Source organism: Aspergillus lentulus (genome assembly GCF_001445615.1).
Source record: "Aspergillus lentulus DNA, contig: Alt16, strain: IFM 54703, whole genome shotgun sequence".
Taxonomy (NCBI): Eukaryota; Fungi; Ascomycota; class Eurotiomycetes; order Eurotiales; family Aspergillaceae; genus Aspergillus; species Aspergillus lentulus.
The window spans coordinates 4,031,741-4,053,483 of record NW_028322113.1 but is presented as its reverse complement, the minus strand read 5'-3'; the positions used below and the strand labels follow the sequence as shown (position 1 = coordinate 4,053,483).

At 49.5% G+C, this 21,743-nt stretch overlaps 9 protein-coding genes across 9 annotated transcripts; 5 read left to right on the top strand and 4 right to left on the bottom strand.

Moving 5' to 3' along the window:
* Nucleotides 1-605: 605 nt before the first annotated feature.
* On the bottom strand, nt 606-1,697 carry ALT_8774 (DUF3632 domain-containing protein; the record flags this gene model as incomplete). The annotated part of the gene is made up of 1 exon (XM_033557746.2): nt 606-1,697. One exon carries the CDS (start codon nt 1,695-1,697, stop codon nt 606-608), a length of 1,092 nt encoding a protein of 363 aa, XP_033413637.2.
* Nucleotides 1,698-2,156: 459 nt separating this feature from the next.
* ALT_8773 (alpha/beta hydrolase) lies at nt 2,157-3,074 on the bottom strand (the record flags this gene model as incomplete). The annotated part of the gene is made up of 1 exon (XM_033557747.2): nt 2,157-3,074. One exon carries the CDS (start codon nt 3,072-3,074, stop codon nt 2,157-2,159), a length of 918 nt encoding a protein of 305 aa, XP_033413638.2.
* Nucleotides 3,075-3,659: 585 nt separating this feature from the next.
* Nucleotides 3,660-4,069, top strand: ALT_8772 (uncharacterized protein; the record flags this gene model as incomplete). Its single annotated transcript, XM_089600468.1, has 2 exons — nt 3,660-3,709; nt 3,781-4,069. The coding sequence occupies 2 exons, from the start codon at nt 3,660-3,662 to the stop codon at nt 4,067-4,069; spliced, it is 339 nt and encodes a 112-aa protein (XP_089455361.1).
* A 2,897-nt stretch (nt 4,070-6,966) lies between these two features.
* ALT_8771 (uncharacterized protein) lies at nt 6,967-8,349 on the top strand (the record flags this gene model as incomplete). Its single annotated transcript, XM_033557749.2, has 1 exon — nt 6,967-8,349. One exon carries the CDS (start codon nt 6,967-6,969, stop codon nt 8,347-8,349), a length of 1,383 nt encoding a protein of 460 aa, XP_033413640.2.
* A 520-nt stretch (nt 8,350-8,869) lies between these two features.
* On the top strand, nt 8,870-9,726 carry ALT_8770 (GILT family protein; the record flags this gene model as incomplete). The annotated part of the gene is made up of 2 exons (XM_033557750.2): nt 8,870-9,219; nt 9,288-9,726. The coding sequence occupies 2 exons, from the start codon at nt 8,870-8,872 to the stop codon at nt 9,724-9,726; spliced, it is 789 nt and encodes a 262-aa protein (XP_033413641.2).
* Nucleotides 9,727-11,155: 1,429 nt separating this feature from the next.
* On the top strand, nt 11,156-12,082 carry ALT_8769 (DUF3632 domain-containing protein; the record flags this gene model as incomplete). Its single annotated transcript, XM_033557751.1, has 1 exon — nt 11,156-12,082. One exon carries the CDS (start codon nt 11,156-11,158, stop codon nt 12,080-12,082), a length of 927 nt encoding a protein of 308 aa, XP_033413642.1.
* Nucleotides 12,083-12,359: 277 nt separating this feature from the next.
* On the bottom strand, nt 12,360-13,731 carry ALT_8768 (MCT family MFS transporter; the record flags this gene model as incomplete). Its single annotated transcript, XM_033557752.2, has 2 exons — nt 12,360-13,319; nt 13,375-13,731. The coding sequence occupies 2 exons, from the start codon at nt 13,729-13,731 to the stop codon at nt 12,360-12,362; spliced, it is 1,317 nt and encodes a 438-aa protein (XP_033413643.2).
* A 404-nt stretch (nt 13,732-14,135) lies between these two features.
* ALT_8767 (fungal specific transcription factor domain-containing protein) lies at nt 14,136-16,490 on the top strand (the record flags this gene model as incomplete). Its single annotated transcript, XM_033557753.2, has 4 exons — nt 14,136-14,146; nt 14,208-14,670; nt 14,740-16,341; nt 16,401-16,490. The coding sequence occupies 4 exons, from the start codon at nt 14,136-14,138 to the stop codon at nt 16,488-16,490; spliced, it is 2,166 nt and encodes a 721-aa protein (XP_033413644.2).
* A 707-nt stretch (nt 16,491-17,197) lies between these two features.
* ALT_8766 (uncharacterized protein) lies at nt 17,198-21,287 on the bottom strand (the record flags this gene model as incomplete). Its single annotated transcript, XM_089600467.1, has 3 exons — nt 17,198-20,554; nt 20,614-21,150; nt 21,204-21,287. The coding sequence occupies 3 exons, from the start codon at nt 21,285-21,287 to the stop codon at nt 17,198-17,200; spliced, it is 3,978 nt and encodes a 1,325-aa protein (XP_089455360.1).
* Between the last annotated feature and the right edge of the window lie 456 nt (nt 21,288-21,743).

The window sequence follows — 21,743 nt, the reverse complement described above, 5'->3', positions numbered from 1 at the left end:
CGTCACTGGAAAACTTCGCTAAATCTAGGCATGTGGCACGCCTATCAGCATAGCAATCTACCGAATGTTAGTCAACGCTAAGTGTAACTGGGGTTAGGAGCAATATGATTGATGAGAGTGACCTTCTCTATATCTCTTCAGTTCAGTTCGTCTTTCTAAGAAGCAAAAAGGGAACTCAAGTTCGATGGTAGTTATTCATTTCTATCAGTAGGGCTATTTGGATGACTTGTGCGAAACAGCCGACTTTTGCAAGTCGGATCTGCTGTCGGTCTGCTTTTTCTGGAGCATCTGCCACAAATGGTGGTAGCATATTTGGTATTTGGAGAGTGTACTTGCCAGTTCAATCTGGGACATGGAAGTGCAATGATGTGTTAAGATGGATGCAAAGGGGCGATGCTCGTGTGGCTTATGATCTGTCAACAATACTAATGCATAAACTAAAAGGTCCTCCGCACTGTACCCTTGAGTCTGATTCATTACTGACCCCTTGTTTCGGTTATGCGACCAGAGAGAAATTTGCAAGTAATTGGGAAAGAGAGTATAATACAGCATTGACAGTCTATAAATAAATCTTCTGTTGTCTCTGTTTCGGTGTCTGCATCCTGCTAAGTACTCTCCTCAATCTCCTGACCACCCTCTTCCTGGCTCTGGTTCCACTCGTCGCTTACCCTCTCGATGAGATACTTGATGCTAAACTCCTTTTTATCCGGAATAAACGCTTCCGCTGCCTCAAATTTCTTGAATGTTAGAGGATCTCCGTCCTCAAGCTGGCCCGTCATAATGTCTATCATCTCCGAGACCTGCTGCGCGATACGCTTCTCGCCAACTTGCTTGGCTTCTTGATTGATATCTTCCAGTCTCTTCAGCCAGAACATCCATCTCCAGTGACTGAATCCCGAGGGAGACTTTTTGCCAAGATCTGACTCAACAAACATGGCACCGCCTCGCCCAAGATCATCAGGACAGCCGTTCCACGATTCATCTGAGAGCTGGAGTATCTTGTACCTTGCTTCCTGTATCCAAGCATACACGGCCGGCAGGAAGTCGGCAATGGTAAGGTCTCCCATCCTGCGATCAGGATTGGCATCACCAGAGCCATCGAGGCTACCAAGCGGCCGCGCCGTCTCCAGTGCATCGTGAAAAACCAGTAGAGCAATCTGGAAAAGCCCATCGTTGCTCAGACCTGCAGACGAAAGCTTGGCCAGAAAACGGGCAATGTTGCAGCGCTGGGTAGCATTCATGGTCGCGCAGTCATTCAGCCAGTAGTCCGTCATATCTGCAACAAGAAACGGCAGATCTTCCCAGACGACGCCAGCGGTTGTTCTGGCAATTTCAATGTCCTGGTGGTTTTGCTTTGCTGGTCTTTTCAACGGACCCATCGCGCGGAAACGGACGATGTCAAGGACCAGACGATCATGTTCCGGACTTTCGTGGGAGAGGTGCCTGCCACCGTGGTAGCAGACATGCCAGAAATCATGTAATATGGGCTCAAGCGTCTCCATGGAATAGCCATCGTGGCGGTATCTCATGCTTAGATACCACACAAGGTTATACATTGATCCCCGGATCTCGTCAAAGTTACCCCGTCGGATATCATCCTGGACAGACTCTCTATAGCCAGGGGAGGATTCCAAGGCTGAGGCGTGCATATCCCTGCTAGGGGGTCTGCTGGGGTATAGGTCTCCAGAGTCTTGCATTTCAATGGAAGTGGAAGTAGAAGCTGGTCTTGGTACAGGTTTGAACTTGTGATCTGATGAATAGAATACGAGGCAAATCGAGGGCGAAGTTGGACTTGATTGATATTTCCCACTGCTACAAGACTTTGCCAAAACTCTTTTCTGTGGACGACAGATCAGCTGGTTTAGGCAGCAGTATTTACCGGGATGTGTATATAATCCATACTATTATAGTCTATAGTGATATTCCGTGTTGATACTAGGTTTCAGTCCTGTACTTGAAACACTGGTACGTGCTACTAACCAGTACTGTTGTTATAACATCCTATATGGCAAACTTGTTACTTGCACCAAAATACCAAGCACAGAGGCAAGTCTTTATTTATCCTCTCACGTATCTTGATAGATTTCCAAGTAAAATGTTGATGAATTCAGTCAGATACAATCTCGACTATAACTACTGTAGCTAAAGTAAAATCATCAGACAAGATACCTGTCAAAGAACTCCACAATCTTAGCCCCAGGCTTTTCGACCTTGTCATACAGATCCGCATGCGTCAACCCATCCACCACAAAAAGCTCCTTTGGCTCCTTGGCCTTGGCCACCCCATCCTCACTGTACCACTTCGTCGCCGCCGTCGACCCCGTAACCATCAGCAACGGCCGCGGACTAATCATCTCATTGAACGCAAACGCATCAAAGTTTGCCATGAGGTCCCAGCTCCTTGGCAGACACACATTCGGCGCACGAGAGTGATTCGCCCTCTTGGTCTGATAGTAATCCGCCAAATCCCGGAATGAATCGGGATAGTCGGCAGGCATATCCTCGATGCGTTCCGGGAGCATGTGCACGATGGGGACCTTCTCCCCAGTGACATCGCTGTTTCGGTCCTTGGCTGCAGCCTCAAGCTGCGTCTTGAGGATCTCCATGTTGGAGGTATCCTTGTCGAGGCCGCGGCGCGCCATTGTGCCGACGCAGACGGCTGCGGAGGTCGCGACGGCTTTGATGCGGAGGTCGGTCTGTGCTGCGAATGGTGCATAGCCGCCGGAGGCGCAGATGCCCAGCACACCAATGAGGTCGTTGTTTACATCTTTGCGGCTGGTGAGGTATGTCACGGCGGATTTGATGTCCTCGACGCGTTGGGCGGGGTCTTCGAGGTAGCGGGGTTCGCCTTCGGATTCGCCTTGGTAGGCGGCGTCGTAGGCGAGACAGGTGAAGCCTGCTTGGGTGAGGATGCGGGCGTAGTTGGCGGGTGACTGCTCCTTAATGGAGGTCCAGGGGTGGGCGATGACGACGGCTGCTCCGTTGCGGTTGGGGGAGTTGGGAGCTGGGGGGTAGAAGTGTGCCGCCAGTTTGTACCGACGGGATAGGAAGGAGACGTTTTCTGGGGTGCTCATTGTAATGGTGTTGTCTATGGTTGCTTGCTCCGGATTATCTTTCAGTCCACATCCTACATCCTGCATCTGGTGGTCGATGCCCTTTTTATGTAGTTCGCTCCGCACTGGGGCAACTGACAAACCCAAAGATTGGGAAGGTTTCCGATAATCTTCGGAGATGGTTTAGTAGATCGACTGGTGGATATCTAGCGATCCACATTCTTCCACAAGGTCTAGCCTATCATGATGACGAATATCCGACTGATGACAGCGTAGATAACTGTAAACCGATGTTGTTCACTTTTGTGGTGGTTAATCAGCAGACTCCAAAATCATCGCCGAAATGCGTCGGGTAAAGCAGAGTCTTACATCATTGATCTAGCTGAGCCGAGAACTGTAGCAGAGCGATTCTGGACGTCTAGATGAGTTTAAGGTTACGAAACACTGCACCAAGATACATGGTTTCTCTACCGTGGCTTGTTGTATATCTGTCAACTGTACCTTGGGCATCCTCCGCGCGAAAGGAACAACGTGGGTCCCCAAACACAGCACCACAAAGCAATATCATAGTTATCATTTATTGCTTACCAACAACCACAACAGATCATGGCACGTTTTGGCGGCCAATCCGGCTCCTCTCTACAACCTCTACCTGGGTCTCGTCCTAGTCTGCTAAAGCGTTTGATGATGCCACCCGTACCGGTGTACCATATGAGCAAATATTCAGAGCAGAAATCGACACCATCGGCGAGGACCAGCTCGATGATAAATTTGTTGCACTTCTCGCCTCAGACCATACCGACGCCATGGCAGAGGGTATGCTAGATGAATACGCTGACGATACCTTGGAAGGACCTCGAGTCACCACCCCCGACTTGCCTCGCGTGTGGAAGACAACAGCTGTATATGAGCAGATAGCCGAGGACCATCCACGGCTTGTCCGATTCGGCCACCAGGATCCATTCTTCGGAATTCCCATTTCGAAAATGTCGTCGACAACTCAGGAGGACTTTTGACCAGGCGTAAAGCGACCATGTACGATGCTGATCGCATAGTTCCAAAGTACCACCCGTTAATCCATCAGTGGGCGCTGCACCTCATCTTGGACTCTCCTTTGTGCATTACAAGGATACTGCGTTCGGAGACCTCAGAATCGAAGTATGCTGGCTGGGAAAATACCTTTCTCTAATGCTGCTGGGCTTCCTCGATGCTGTTTATAAAACACCCAGGTTTTCAAAACGATATATCAACCAGGGCGGACGATATGAGTATAGAGCGTTCCATCCCTGTCATAAATCCCGATGGGATAGTCTATTAGCTACTACTCAGACCGATCTCTCTGCCTGGGAATGTCTTGTCTATCAACTCATGACAGGATTCTGGCCTGGGCATGAGCGGCAAAGATCAGATGCGGAAATCCGGTCTTTGTTCTTGAATCGCCAGCGGCCGTTGCTTGAAACAGAGTACCTTGGTGGTATTGTACGGAAGTGTTGGAACTATGAATATCAGGATGTGGAGCATTTCAAGACAGATCTGATTCACTTTCTGACAGATGAGGGCTGGGCACTTGATGGGGATGAACTGCGTGGCTTTCGAGCTACTGACCTTTTTCAAGATGAAGCAGGGATTTTATAGAAGGGTTCTGCTTTGACTGTCCATTACTTAGTCACATAATATAGCTTATTTTATTATAGTGAACGAAACCAGGAACTAGGTGACCCTAGTGAAGATGGGTGGATGGTTTTATTTTATACTGAACCCCCCGATCAAGTTCTCCATATCGAAATTATCATCTGCGTCATGGAAGTTGGCCCAGCAATCGTCATACCTGTAAATACGACAATGATCATCCCTGCTTTGCAGGTGATCCGAGTCTGCTTACTCCGTCTCAAATCTCTAATGTTTCGAAGAGGATTCAGCACCATCTCTGATTTAGAGAAATGCCGATCTATACGGCCTTATATGACCCCGCCAATATGGAGAAGGTTGGAACAAGGACAAGATATTTCATAGCCAAGCCATATAATCGCAGCTGTATCACTGGCTCTATTAGATGAAGTACAAATTGAAGAAGGTGATCTTTACAGATACCAACGATACGGCTGTGCGTGGTCTTTGTGATCCTACTTACCATACTACCCACCTTTTTATAACAAGTCCTCGGAGCCGGAAGATGAGAAGCTCGCAGTGCGTTATCGTAAATTCTGGATGTGACCCAGTTCATAAAGAAGCGCATACTGGCGCCTTTTCAGAGCTTTATTCTGCTTAGTCTTTGACCAGTTCAGCAATATCCGAGTACGAATCACACTCTCATCATCGCGCGCCATGGCCTAACGGTCACGAAATCTCCGAAGTCATGAGTTTGGATGAAAAAGGATTTCCACCAGTTCCACTGCTTAGATCGACCCTATAAACCGTCGGTCCGTCGGTGGAGGGATGGCCTGACCGTTATACTCGGGTTCGCGACCAAAGAACGTCTCTGATGTGAGTCTCTTCCACATAGAACTAGGTGTAATATCATCGATTCAATACTGACTTTCCCGCAAGTAGCAATATAGACTTCTTTGATGTTCTGGTTATTCCAGACACTACTTCCGCTCGCAGCTAAGGATCCATGCAGGAATCGCACTTTGATCATTGAGCTTGATACGTCTTCCCACTGCCAAGCAATTACAGCTGTGTGGAACGACAGTGTCATACGTTGCATTTTCATGGCCCGCAGTAAACAGTCTACGACGCAATTGTGCAGAGATTCTAGATTTGGACTTGTAGTTGCGCGCGGTCGAGATCTGGGACTTGGTGGGATAGGATTCGGGACAATTCTACCCAACGAAGAATCTCACCAGCAGATCAACTTGTGGCCGACTCAGGCATCTATTAGTAGTCTCTTGTATATTGTTGTCCTTTTTACAGGGGCTATCGTAGGATTGGCAGCACCGTGCCTACAGCTTCCCTTTTTGGCGCATTGCGAAGTAGTTAGTGCTGAGCCATATTACGGTAGGCCAAAATAGGCGTCAGGAATACCATTTCTAGTTTAATAGCAATAGTAGTGTAATACATGTTTTGATAGATAATCCTAGAGAGAGTGACATTTAATGAGCATTGTATTGAGCATATACTTTGCCGTACGACATCACAGAAGTCGTCGATGACGTGGATCTTGCACTTCCAACTCCAATCTGGGAAGAGTCTACCGGCTGTCGTCATCCTTTTCTAGACTGTACACATAGAAAAACAGAATGAAACACTAATCAACTACCAAAGTCAACTGGATATAATACGGCCGTGAACGGACCTTCTGACGTTGGCAAGCAGCATTAGCTAAGGGACAGGAGGTCCTGATGCCAACGACGGCACATGTATGTTAATGTGAATGGCGGAACTGAACAAACAGGCTGTGCTTAATCTGTTACTATCCCAGAACTGCATGGCGGTCCTTTCGCTGACACTCCCAGAAAAAGACGGAAGACATTTCGCAGCAGTATTCAGTTGTCTCCGACACCAACTAGTATCCGGGATGTACAACATCTGGGTGAAGGCCATGTATTTCGACGGCTGAAATGATGTCCACGGTTGAGCAGTTGTGGAAGGATCATTGATCGACCTCGTGCCGATGCCACCACGGACCCTCCAAGTGCCGGAGGTTCCCTACGATTCATTTACGAAATCGGCATCTCGCCACTGAATCAGCAAGAGCATCGGGAATCAACGCGGTTGGCACGTTTGCGACACCCAACCCTGTCTATAAAATGTCCCGAAGGAAGCAATAAGGGTGTGCACATCTTCACTGCGTGTCGGGTGTCTATTCCAATCTTGTTCTGAGACTGACTATCTACTTCTCAAGTGGTACTTTCTCCCTTACTCTTTTGACACCATTTCTTTTCTTTTAACTTCTTTAACACTTTACTCGATCATGGCAACATCTGCAGTGCAAGTCCCTCTTCGTGACCCATGGGCGTCCACGAACTTTGGAGCTATCAATGAATGGCGCACGAACGTAATCAAGAAGGCCGCAGTCCGTCCGGCGTCCAAGTTGGACAAAGCGGTTCAAAACTTCCTAGATTTACTCGACAAGAAGGAACTAGGACTGGGGGAGCTGGCTAATAAAATGCTCAATGAAGTTCCACAAACACCTACCTATGACTTCGACCCTAGTGGCCAATTTGGCCGGATCTCAGACTATCAACAAATGGTGCAATGTATCAACGGTATTTTGTATACTGCACCGGCTTGGCAACAAGATGCGTACAAAGCCGGTCTGATTGGGGTCCCATTCAATGCCCTTTTCAACTGGCCCTTGGCAACAGAAAGCGGATACAAGTTCTTCAAAAACCCGAAAGTCAATGCCTGCCTGAGAGACATTCTCAAGGCACACGGCGATTATCTTCGCGATCCGAACAGGGATTCCAAGGAAGTTCTCCCGTCCTGGTTTGCCGAGGACCCTCGCAACCTCATGACCGAAAAGGCCTCCCCATACTGGCCGGACGGCACCAAGAAATCGTTTGAGGAGATATACGTCTGCGATCCCCACGATAAATACTGGGGCTTTCCCACTTGGGACGACTTTTTTGCTCGCAAATTCCGTCAAGGCGTCCGACCGGTCGACCACCCGGACAAAAACCATGATCCGGATGAGCCGAGTAAGGCCGTTGTCGTAAATGCCTGCGAGTCGGTGGTTTACCGGTGCGAGGAAAATGTGCAGAAAAAGGCTCGCTTTTGGCTTAAAGGTCAGCCGTACTCACTCGCTGATATGTTGGACTTTGATGAGACTGTGGACAAGTTCGTCGGGGGAACAGTCTACCAAGCATGGCTCGCTGCCGAATGCTACCATCGTTGGCATTCGCCCGTCTCTGGCACAGTTAGGAAAACCAAAATGGTTCAAGGAACTTATTTTTCTGCGCTGCGAGAGTATGGCTTCCCAGAGGTAGTTGGTGACCGTAATATACCTGACCCTTCTGGTCCAAATCTCTCCCAGCGGTATATCACGGCTGTGGGAACGCGGGCTCTTGTCTTCATAGAAGCTGATAACCCGACCATCGGGCTCATGTGCTTTATTGCTGTTGGCATGGATGAGATCTCCAGTTGCGATATCACAGTACATGAAGGCCAGAAAGTTATGAAGGGGGATGAACTAGGCACGTTTCATCTAGGAGGTTCAACTCACTGCTTGGTTTTCCGGCCAGAGGTACAACTGGACTGGAAGAGAGATGCACAACCACCGTACAGCGACGTCCAATTCGATCAGCATACCATCATTCCGGTGAATTCGTGGCTGGCTTACGCTCGACCAGCGTGAGACCTACTATGTACTTTCGAGTTTCCGATCGACGCATTGTTAGGCGGCGGAACAACAAGGAATGCATATGCAGATCTGCGATGTACACGTCAGAACTAAAACAGGAAATGAGAAACAGTGCGATGTACTTATGGTAATAACAGGCAGAAAACGAATTATTTTATTGCCACTATTTCAAATTGTTCTGCGCTTTCTAGAATTATCGAGTACGTTTGATTACTAGCCAACACGCTTGTTAGGATCCAAAGTCGTTCACGAAAGGAATGAAACCAGAGGAGTAGCAAAAGCAGGCCCTCTTGGAATATAACAAATAGGATCAATCACTTATTGAAGTTGGCGATTCAACTGTTGATGTAACCACACCTCTGTTGCTGGAATGTAGGAGGTGGAATGAAGGTAAGTCCGCTGGCGGGAACATCCGGAAGGCGAATTGCCTTTGTCCATGGATATAAGAATCGTTCCCATGTCTGAGCCGTCTTGGGATGAGAGCTCAAAGTTAAGCACTCACGAACACAGTAATATGGTGGTAGACTCCGGAGAAACCTTCTCAGACTCGGGCGACTCAAGCCGCCCTACTATCGCGCAGACCCGTGTCAAAGTTCCCTTCCTGCGGCGGCACAGTCTTTTTAGCACGCTTTTAATCTTTGGAGTTGGATTGCTCCCTTTTGCCATTCCCCTGGGCGTCGTCGCTGGCACACAAACCGCACTCCTGGATTATGGCGGCTCTTGGGTCGGGACCGGGAAGGTGCCATTTGAAGTGCATATCGAAAGCAGGTGTCCTGACGCTCGAGATTGTTTACAGAAACTGGTTGTGCCAACATATTGGCAAGTGAAAGACAAGGTGGATTTTAAGATCAGTTACGTTGGGGAGTATGTTATGAGCCAGAATCATCATTTGCCAACCATGTCGAGGACGCTGACAGCCACCGTGCATTCAGGGTCTGGAAAGAGCCGAGGAAAGAAGTGACTTGTCAACATGGGTGGAACGAATGTGACGGCAATAAGCTGCTTATATGTGCTGAAAAGTACGCAGGTTCCGTTTCTGATGGCCTGGCGTTTGTCAACTGCGTATTATCCGACTACGAACGGGTCCCTGAACCCAAACTAATTGAAGAATGTGCATGGGAGCATGGCATTGATTATGATCAAATTAAGGCATGCGCAGACGGACATGAAGGCCGGAATCTGTTAATCAGCAGTGTCGAACGCAGTGTTGCTGTGGAGGCTAATTTCAGCTGCACTGTTCGTGTCGCTGGTGAGAAGTGGTGTTCGAGAGACGATTATGAATGGCAATGTGACAAGTACCACTATACAGTTGAGAATCTGGTCGAGGAAATCAAGCAATTATCTGAGGAGGATGCAGACCGCCACTCCTAACGCTTTCGTCTGGAGCATCAATGTGATAATGGTCTTTATAAAGCTGCGGACCCAGATTCATTAGATTGCTTCTGGCCTGTGGGCGGGGTTGGATAATACTAGTTTTGCTAATGCCATATAGTGATCCTTTGAGGTTAAACATGATGGGCTCCAACGACATTTGACTACATGCATGTAGTTGTAGTGTCTACTGAGTAGTAGAATTTCAGCTCCATCATATCCGGTAATCGGCGTCCCGGAAGCTCCGTGATATGCATAGGGATTCCAATTCTCCATATCTATGCTTGGTCGGCGGAAGAGTCAAATGCACTAGGTACTGAGTACATCCTTGAAGAAAAGGCCACAGGGCAGCCATTGGGATCCATTTCCCTGGCACCTAGCTGCTGGGACCGGGAGGACCTCTTCTCCCTACGCAATGCAATGATCACAGCTGTTGCTCAGTGGGATGATATAAGGAATGCCACACTGAATGTCCGATTGAACTCACAGAGGAAGAACTGGAACAACACCAAAATGAAATGGAGCTGATCGAGGGCGTCTCTATGATTCTTCACCAGCAACATGACAGCCGGGTTATCTCCTGAGTGGAATGGTTTGTCCCAGCGATATGAAGATTAGTATTTCAAGCAGAAGTTTATCAATTTGGCTGAAGATGAGAAGCAAAGAGAGCTGCAGGAGAAAGTCAGCCGTACTAATAGAAAGTACCCAGAACTATGAGTATCAATGGAATTCTATTTGCATCCGAACTCCCCTAGATACTCTTAGCTTATTGCACTGTGGTAACCTATATATACAAGGCTATTTTTATCATCAATTTTTTAGCGACTCACCGTAGTCAGATTACTTTCTTAGGTAGGATGGTTTCCATATGTAACTTATTAAGGGTTAATGATGCAGTTCACTAGCACACTTAGCCCACCTATTATGACAGGTTAGTCTAATATCACAGAAGATATAGGAAGTACTAACCTGATCCAGCAATAACATATCGACATATTGCCTAGACAGCCATTCTATCATTGATTAATCGAATCTACATAAGAGCTGAGACTGCTGCCCCACTTGCATACAAGTCCAAAGTCACTGGAGATGTGACACTGCGTCATTACAAATTATGCAGGGGCCTGGATAAGCAATTCAGCCCGTTTTCTTGATTGGACTGCTTACATGCATATACACATACTTGATTAGATCTCGTTTTTGATGTCCATAAGCAGCCTGATCATGATCCGCCCCCAATCTATAAGTACCGACCCCCACCGACGCTCCAACTTGCCTGACGATAAATGGGACAACCACCTAACTTAACCCGAGATTCAAGTCATGTTATCTACCTAGTTAAATGCCAAGATAAAGACACTTAGAGTAAAACTACGAGGAACTTAAAGAAAATACTTCCAACTTCTTCACCTTTTGACCTTCCACCAAAATGACCACTATTCTCGACATCCCAGGCACCAACCCCCCAAATCCCTTCACCACCCCTATCCAAGCCCTTTTACTCTCTACCAACCCATCCTCAACACCAGACGAGACAGCAGCCCACCTAGTCAACGCAGTCACCACCTCTCCCGACCCCGCCCACTCCCTCTGGCAACTCTGGGACGCCTTCTTCACCGCCGTCGCCACCTCACCAACACACACCCCGCACCTCGCCCTCCTCGACGCCCTCCGCGCACAACCACCAATACAGCCTACCAACGTCCGCGCCGGATCAGACGCACAGCGCACCCTCCGCAGCTATCTCGGGCCAGACGGCAGACTCAACTGGGATGCCCTACCCCGCTTCAGCGCGCAGTGGCGTGACGTGCATGATATCCTCGAGGCCAGGCGCGACTGGGACGGGGTGCGTGAGTCTCCCTCTCCTGCCGCCAGAGCAGTAAGTAGCAGCAGCGGCGCAGAGTACTTTCTCCGCTTTTGCGCCTTCTCCGCTGCGCTGCTGAAAGCGACGAATGGGAAAGGTGGGGTGCATCCCATCTGGGTCTTTTATGCGTGTCGTGATGTCCTAGAGCGTGAGCGACTGGACCCTGACCAGCAGCAAAGAAAACCGCACAGGATCCCGTTGGAGGAAGTCTGGGCGCTGGATGTCCGGGTTGCGGCGACGTGGGTGCGGGATGGGGGCGTGGCGCTATGGGAGGCGGACCGGGAGGAGCTTCGGCGGCATTGGGGTGCGGCGTTGGATGAGAAGACGGAGTTGTGGCCGAGGGAGGATGGGCTGACGCGGGAGCGGTGGGAGTTGTGGGAACGAAGGCTGCGGGGGTTGAGTGTTGAGGGGGCGATTCTGGACGGGGAGACTAGGGCTGTAGTTGTGGAGGCTGCTGAGGTTGTTAGTCGTCTTTTGAAGAGGACTGACTGATCTATCTCAACCACAGCTGGATTCTGGCTGAATGGGAGAAAATTGAAAGGGAGACATTTCTTTGTTATCACGGACCAGTATGATGTATCCAAGACTACTATAACTTGCTCTTGCACAATCCTTATATACAGATTATCTTTTAAGTAAGGACTTTAGTCTCAACCACAAGGCCAAATTAGTGGATGTGCAGCACTCGATTTCCGCATGGCTGGGTCTCAAAGTGAGCCATTCCTAGCAACGACCCAAAATATCCAGCAGCTAGGTAGGGAGTGCATCATCAAACCCACCCCAGAAGCCCCTCGTTGGTCAAAGACTTGCCTGCAAACGCGACGAATCCCCCAACAACCGCCATGGCACCGCTAAACATACAAACCTGAAAGAACCCTCCCGATGCATCGAACATAGCCCCGTTAATGGGCGGCCCGATCAGCGCCCCCAGGCCAGCCACAGCCATACCCATACCCATATAGGTGCCGACCTCCTGCGGGTTTTTGGGGCAGGTCGCAAACGCCGCCGACGCGCCGGAGATGATTGTGCCTGACGTAAAACCAAAGAAGACGGCGTAGACGATCAGGCCGGCGTTTGTGGTTGCGGAGGTCATACAAAAAACGATGATTCCCGTGGCGATGCCGCCGATGGCGAAGGTGTTGAGGCGGCCGTACTTGTCTGCGAGAATCCCGGGGATGATCCGGCCGAGGGTCGAGGTTGCGTTGACGATGGCGAGGAGGTACCCGGCCAGCGCAACGTTCATGCCTCGTGTGGTGGCGTATGTCGTGAGGTAGAAGAAGGGAGTGAACATGCCGAAGAACATGAAGAACAGGGCGATGAGGAGCATGATGAAACGTGTATTCTTGTAGGGCGATAGGAGGAAGAGTCGAGTCTTCCGAGGCGGCAGGCGAGGCTTGACGGCTAAGCTCGCAAACGCCATGAACGGCAGAATGATGAAGCCCACGATGCGCACCGTCCATGCAAAGCCGAGCGAAGAGTCGTTGAGCATCTTGGACAGAATGATCGGTAGGATGATCCCTCCGATCGACGAACCGGACACGGCAAGACCCAGGGCAGCTGCGCGTTTCTTGTCAAAATACTGCGACACGGCAGCGAACGCTGGGATCTGCAAGAAACCCATGACGATGCCCATCAGGACGCCCTGCACCAACATTGTCTCCCAGTATGTTTTGCACAAACTCAGCATCATGAGAGCGAACACGTACGCCACCGACGAAGGGTAGATGACCTGTTGCATCATGTCAGTCCAATCTCCTTACGAACAGTAACTGAGGACAGCATACCATGGAGCCGTAGCGGTCGAACAGCGGACCGCCAAGCATACCGGCAAAGAACTGCAGAAAGGACTGCAGTGACCCAGTCCAGGCTACCTTGGACGCCGAATCCCCCTTCAGTTGATGACTCAGGTAGTACTGTTCGAATGTGCCAAACGAGTTTGCGAGGCCGAGAGTGCACAAGAAGATCGATGCAGCGCCGCCGGCGACGAACCAAGCGCGGATCCCACCATCGGGTGCTGGATTATTTGGAGGCATGTTCTCGGGAGTACTTCCAGGCTCAAGGTCTTTGTCATTATTGATGCGGTGATGTAGTTGTGCTTCCTCGTCATAGGAGAGTGACTGGTCAGTTGTTCCGGACGCCATGGCGCAGTAGGTCGAATATGATGAATGCAGCGAATAGGATTCGTGCTTGTAGTCAGAGATTGCAGTGCAAGAGATCTGGGTCTGCCGTCATTGTAGAGACAGCATTGCCTTCAAATACTCCTCAATACTCCCTAGTCCCTGCTCTTAGGGCTAACGGAGATAAAGCGGGACGGGGCGGACTCGGCTTTGACTTTCCGGATTTGGCAAAGTTGGGCCGAACTTCTATCCCATCATTCCCAGGTATCCATCATCATCCATCCATCCATCCATCCATTTTTCCAGATCATCATGCAATGCTCAGCTTCTGTCGTATATTACTAGATTTCATGGCTGCCTCTACCTCTTGTCTTCATGGCAAAATTCATGATCCTGTCTGAGGGGCGGCGCAAAAGGCCGACAGTGTCATGTACGCTGTGTCGGAGACGCAAAATCCGATGTAATCGAGAGAGACCCTGCAGCAACTGTCTGCGATCCAGAAGCGGCGCTTGCATCTACGAGAACCAGGGTCCTTCGCCTCACTCTCCTGGACAAGGTCTCACGGTCGAGCGGGAAGAGTCGATGCAAATAGGCAGTGCATCTAGTGCCAGTTTGTCAACCCCACCAAGCCACTTACTGAGCTCGGTGGCCGCCGATACGTCGAATGTATCGAGGCCTCCGAGCGAGCAGCTTAGTCAAGATGCCGAGGTCACACGGTTGAAACTAAGGATTCAACAACTTGAGGATCAGCTGGCCCAAGCAAATTCCAGGCCCATGAATCAGCCGTCCCATGATTTAGATCCTAACTCGGATATCGAAACAATAAGCTCACGTCTGAGCGGAATGCTTCACATCCATCGCAAGAGAGGCGCATCGGGCCAGCCGCTGCCCAACCCCCACAATGTGAGCCTCAAGACACGCTTGTTCGGCCAAAGTCATTGGGCCGTCAGCGGTGTCTGTCTGGTGAGTGCACACACCCTTCTATTTAGTTGCCTCCCGTTCATGGATTATACAGAATCTAAAAGCAATCAGGTTCGCGACATCTTCAATATACTTGAACCCTACCTTCGTGACGAATCATCTCAAGCCTGGATAGGCATCAAGAAGTGCAAAGACCTAGCTCGGTGCATCAAAGCGGCACGAGCACCCGCATGGCCTTCATGGCCATCACCTCCGATGTCCACGCTGCCTTCTAAAGAGGTAGCCGACGCGCTCGTTGATAATTATCTCCGAACGACTGAGTCCATCTATCGAATCCTACACGTTCCCGCCTTCCGCAGGGAGTATGAGGCGCTCTGGATATCGGATGAAAGGCCCGACATGGCCTTCCTGATGCAGGTTAAACTTGTGCTCGCCCTCGGCGCTGTCACCTATGATGATTGGTTTTCGTTGCGGGCCTCGGCCATTCAATGGGTCTACGAAGCCCAGCTCTGGATCTCGGGTCCAAAGTACAAGTCAAGGCTGAACATTCAATCTCTCCAGGCGAACCTGCTGCTTTTGTTTGCCCAGGAACAAGTGGGATTTAATGGAGATTTGCCTTGGGTATCGGCTGGCACGCTGCTGCGGAAAGCGATCTATATGGGCCTTCACAGGGATGCCGGCCGGCTACCCCAGATGACGACTTTTGCAATAGAAATGCGTCGACGACTCTGGAACACCATCCTCGAGGTCAATCTGCAGTCTAGTTTGACCTCTGGTAGTCCTCCTTTATTCTCTCTCAACGACTTTGACACGGCCCCTCCCAGCAACTTTGACGATGAGCAGCTCGAGGCTCACGATGCAGTTCCACGACCGGAAGGGGACTTTACCAAGGTCTCTATGGCAGTGGCACTCCGCAGCACCTTTCCCTATCGCTTTGAAGTGGTTACGTTCTTGAACAATTTAGCCACTCCCAGAACATATGAGGAGACTCTCCAGCTCGGTGCGGTCCTGCGAGAGGTGTATCGCATGCTGGCACAGACCCTGCGAGGATACACAAAGTCTGGCGCGGGACCCTCTCAATTCGAGATTCAGGTCGTGGATCTCCTCATGCACCGCTATTTTTCTGCTCTGCACATTCCGTTCTTCGGCCAGGCACGGCACGGAACCGCCTACGTCTTCTCGCAAAAGACGGTGGTCGACTCGTCGCTTAAACTGTGGCGAGCGGTGTGCCCGTCCCCATCGCTGACGACCGGTCCTCCCACCAGCGACGCTTCCTTGTACAGCAACGATCTGCCGCGACTCGTTACCTGCAGCTCGGGCTTTTATCCAAGCGTGGCCATACATGCTGCCTTTCTCATTGGGATGGAGCTGTGCACGCAATTACAGGAGGACGACGGCCTCTGTCCTACTCCGTTGCGCCCAGACCTTCTTTCGGTGTTGGAGGACGCAAAGGCATGGTGCTTGAGGGTTATCAAGGCCGGTGAGACCAATGTCAAAGGCTACTTGCTCATGAGCATCGTTTCGGCCCGGGTCGAAGGACTAATGCGCGGCCTTGGAGACAACGAAGCTACTAGTCTACTGGTCAAAGCCGTCGAAAATGTTGGAGAGAAATGCTTGCCAATCTTGGAAGAGATGGCAGCCTCGATACAAGAGCAGAGTGGAGGGCCAGTGGATGACATGGCAGACGAGATGACGAACGACTGGAACTTTCTAGTGAGTGTATTGTATCTCCATGTTTGCAGTACCCCGTCCGGTTGCTGACCGGATTGCAGAATCCTGATGCGCCTTTCAGTCTGGGTGACACCGACCCAATAAGCTGGATCTTCAACGAAGATTTTGATCAGGGGTTTTTGGAACCCTAGGAAGATTATAGTGAGAACCACTCCTCCACTAGACCATACCACCAGTCTCTGAAGACCTGAAATGTTCTGCTAGGCAAAGGATTCTATAATTCAAAGCGTGTGAGGACTTTAATTTAGTATAGCTGTCTGTATCTGAGCTGCATCATTGCGGTGTGATGTTACAGTAGGACTTCAAGGACTTCAATTCTCTACTTTAGGCATTAGGCACTTGCAAAGTATGTTTGGAAATGATAAAGGGCTGCATCTGTTATATATAATCAGGCTTTGCATTAAGAACTTAGAATCAAAATCATGGGTTAATTTTTTAAATACAATCCTCATGCACAAGAGTAAGCACCAGCTTTTTCTCTCTATGACTATGACCAGTCTCTAGCAGCAGTAGCACTCTTATATATGTATACCTAGGTTAGGGATTAAACAGACAATGATGAGTTGCACAAGTCTCAGCAACCCAACATATAAACTATTAAAAGGCAACTCTTTGACATAATTGCAGATCTTCTGAACTCCTGTCCCTTTCTGAACAGCCTGGCCATCTGAGAGTTTAATAACGCAGTTTCTCACGTCGAAGCCAAGCGCTTTCCTTCACATCCCGCAACCCACAGCTTCGTCAGAAGTGAAAGCCTTCTCGAATGGAGTAAGCATGAATCTTGAAAGAGAAGTGCACTGATGCTTTTCATCTCGTGTAGACTTGTGGGAAACACGTATCAAGTCTGGATATAACGGAACAATAAATAGGTGGATATAGCTTCTGACGTTTTTGGTCCGATTAGAGGACCATGACTGCCGGGATTTAGGTGAAATGTTTTCCGAAGATAAAACAACAGGTTGCATACAACAGGATGAATTTTGATATATCCAACGTCGCAATCCCCGTGCTGCAGGTTCTCACTCTCGGCAAGTTCCCTTATTTCTTCATGTAGATCCAAACATTGGGGGTACAGATCATGGTCCTGTGGAATGGCATGAATTGCTTGTCCGGAAATGTCCAGGGCTTCTTCGAGATCGTCCTTTGAGCCCTCCAGTTCGTATCGGAGCCGCAATTCTGATGCCAATTTACACAGCACAAAAGCACGATCAGCGCCCGTAGGCGGCGTGCGCTCAAGTTCCTCTCTATGCACTTTAATGGCCTGATCGCATGCTTGCCTCTCAAGGTCCAGAGCTTCTTGAAGATCGTCCTTTGAGCTCTCACATTCGTATCGAAGCCGCAGGTTGGATGCCAATTCACGCAGCACAAAAGCACGATCAATGACCGTAGGCGGCGTGCTCTCAAGGGCCTCTCGATCCACTTTAATGGCCTGATCGATATATTCTTTCTTCTTCGTGTCCTTGGCACGTGCCCCGAGCCAAACACCCAGCGTATATAATGCATTACGTCGACCTGGATTGCGGAGCGACATTCTATTTAGAGCTTGCTGAGCAGCCTCAATAGCCCTGTCAAGATCCGGGCCCCTCGTTGCTCTGTCATTATGATGCCGATAACCAAGGCAGATTGCATACTCTTGCAAGAAAAGCGACTTGTCTTGGTCGTCCAGAGAGTATAACGTAGGGTTCAGAGCGCTCTCCATCTCATGAATCGCTTGGTCGATATCATCATCATACTCCTCATCTAAATATCGCGTGCCAAGAGCGTTAGCACGAGCGTTCAAAGCTCTAGATCGATCAACCTGGTCAGGAGAAGTCACTTGGAACGCTCGCTCAGCAGATTCGAGAGCTAACTGAAGGCAACCTTTCCCACCCTTCGAATATTGGTGCAGGTAAGCCCTGCTTATGTCCACAAGTCTCCTACCCAGCCTTTGGGCATTGGTATCTGTCTGGCTTATGACTTCTTTCGCCAGATCAATGGCATAACATATCTCCGAGCACAGGTTAGTTCTGAGATACCTTGTGACTAAGCCCTGCGTCAAGCAGCTCAGAGCAAGATCACGATCACCGCTACCCATTGATGGCATTGTTCTGAATACTTCCACCTCCTTCTTCGAGGGGAGGCTAGAGCAGCAGAAGACAAACTCAGCAAGATCAAACGACATGGAGACATATTGCTTCTGGATATCTTCAATCATCTCCGGCCATTCCTTCTTCTCATATTTTCGGATAAAGTCCAGATGGACGAACCACTGTGTGAAGGCATATTTATAGAATCCGTGCGATTCCATCAAGGTCTCTTCAGATAGTCTGAGACTGTCCTCTATTTTTGTGACGCCGGGACTTTCCCCATGCTCGATCATAGTGGACGCAGCACGCGGTTGAGTTAGGTCACAGAACCACTGCTGGCATTCGAGTTGCGTGTACAGAGGGGCGTTGAAGAACTGTTCCAGACTGTTCACTGTAGTAAGGGGTGCCTGGACGAATGGAGCGGATATATATTTGATGCAACTTTTCATAATAGCATGGTGGCAGCTCTCTTCTGAAAAATCGGCAGCCAGCCACTCGGGTCTTTTATCCTCCTGTGGCTTGGGTAGAAGGTAATCCCTGACAGTTTGGTGAATGAAATGAATGCGGTTATCGTAGGTGACCAGGAAGAAGTGACAGGTTTCGAGAATCCAAGCTTTGAAGTTCTCGACTGGTAACAATTCCATGTCTTCGGTGCTGTGGATAACATCGATCGTACTGATACTGAGGGCAATGTTCATCTCCATCACCGTGAGCGGTCTCTGCGCTGCAAGGATAATTTGAAGAGCGGTCCTCACGTCAGATCGGTCTTCCTTTCGAATGTTGCCCAGCAGAGCTCTATAAGTATCGAATACAGTCGTTGGCAGGGACTTGAATGTCTCAAGCCACTTGCTGGGAAGCCGTTGCATCCGTTGCTTATCGAGATAGTCAAAGAGCAGTCCAACGAACAGGTAAGTACGATTATCCCGTATATGCCGCTCAAGCTGATCACGGAGTTCTGCTTTGATATTTTCTCGTTCAATTTTTTTGTCCCGACAAAATGTCTCTAATCGGTTGTTTGCTACTTTCGCGATGTCGTCACAAAGTGATTCATTGCATTTCAGGCCATCATTCAGGTTCAGGATAAATTCTTTCTGCTGTTGGAAGATGTCGAGAACAGACTGAATTGGACGTGTTGTAAGGAGAAACTTGACTGATGGACTTGAGAACTGCCGCAGTCGTTCGAGCAACTTGGTTATCTGGTCTGGGTCGGCTTCGTCCAGTGCATCCAGAAGAACAATTATACTGTCACGAGCAGCCCTTTGTGTTGCTCTTTCAAAAACGTCCCAGAGTATGTCGAGATTCCATCGTATGTCATCCCTGTCCAAATGCTTGACCATTTCTTGGACTCCAGCGACAAGATCCCCTCGGGCCAGAAACAGTTCATAAAGGATTCTGCAAAGCGCGACATTCGCTTTGTTTTGCTGGCCACTTTTATCCTTGAAGAAAAATGAACAGACTGTTGTCGAATCGGGTTTTAACGGGTCTTTCAGCAATGATTTGGTGAAGACAGACTTGCCAGTTCCCGGATTTCCCACAAGGAGAAGCAGGCGATCTTCTCCGGATTCCCATCGTTTGAACCGAGGGTGATTGCGAACCCCATTATTGGTCCCTACAAGGGGGGTCACAATGTGGTTGAAATAGGCTCCATAAGCCTGGTAATCGTGCTGGTTGGGGTTCGGTTTGAATTCCTGGATCAGTTTATTCTGTTCGCTTAATCGGTCTTTACTTTCGAACAAAACCTGCAAAGACTTGGACTGTTTATTGGCTTCATCCAAATTGACAAGGACCTGCATCATGCAATGCTGATGCATAAATTCCTCGACCCATTGTTCGGCAGACTGGATGTCTTTGAGCCTGTCTGTCCACTCGGCCAAACCAACGACGTTCTTCGCAAAGTCACGGGATGGGTGACGACAAGCCCGGAATGTGAGCATTTGGTACTCGATGATCCGCCGGTAGAGGTTGACGATCTCCTTTCGGATGCGAAACTTGAACTTCTGGTACTCCTCCGGAGTCCTGCAGGGTTCCGAGTTGAGAAGATCGATCAAGTATATATACCAGGGTAGCCGCGAGATGATGTATGTGAGTCCGTCCCGATTCTCCTTGAGTCCCTTCACATGGTTGAAGACCTGCAAGTCGTCAGTTCGGGGTTCTCCCCCAGCATCCTTTCAAAGGCAATACCACTCACGGGCATTAGGACCAGACAAACTCCTGCCCATGCCATTGAAGCCGGTGGGTAAACATCAAGCGCCAAGCTGATAGCTTTCTTGGTCGACTCAAGAACGGTTGAAATTTGCGAGACTGTTTCGAATCGATCGGGCCGGTCGCCATCTTTGTTCACTAGTCTTGTCATGAGATTTTGTCGACTTTCAGGGTCGAGATTTGCGATTTCTCCAATCAGAGAGGTGTTGGTGGTCGTTGCTCCAGTTCGGTGGCCGTCATGGTCAGCAGTCAGCGACTGGAGCTCGGATAGTATTGCTGCCTCATATTCGTCCACGATGCTCTTCAGTGATTCATCGTTCTTCACTAAGTTATATGCTTCTTCCCATATCTTCTGGGCTTCTGGTAATGGTTCTGTATCGGTTTTCGCTTCGTGGACGGAGGCCCTGGGATTACCGCTGGGTCCTTTGGATTTCACCTTTTCTGTCCCGGGTCCTGTGTCTGGAGAAGCGGAGGAACCACCTACAGTAGGTTTGTCTAATGAGCTAGACACTCCTATCTTTCCCTTGAGTCGCGAAAGCCATCTGCCAAACCTCATCTTGATAGGCAGGAGTTCACCACATCGATGGCTGGAACATGGAATTGCCTCTCAAGGGAAAGCGCCTTGGAGCGGCGTGGCTCCCCTTTTAAGGCCTCAAGCATCGGTGTGATTTGCTTTGCTGGAGGTGGAGAAACAAATTAGCCCTATCGGAGGAGCTGGATGGCTGCCCCAGTTGTGGAAAAAGCAAAACGAGGGCCAGGTCGACAACTCCCATCCAGTTCCAAGGTCTGTTTTCAGCTCACTGATGCAGACATGGCTATCGATTGGTGGTAGTTTCTCGTTGTTTGCTCGGGACTAAAGGAACATGCATCGACCTACATGCATCCTATTGCTTGTTGGCCAATCACAACCGACGAGCGACCCTGATTTGACACCTGTGACTGATATGAAAAGCGCCAACAGTATGTTCCTCCCGTTATTCTGGACGCTGATATTCTTCTGTTGCCTTAGTACGCAGATCTAACCCAGTGCAGCTGAAGCTGGCAGCAAGCAGAGCAAGCGCCCAGCCAGCTTGTCTAAGTATATAGTAACTAAACTATCCCTTCTATTTACCGTCT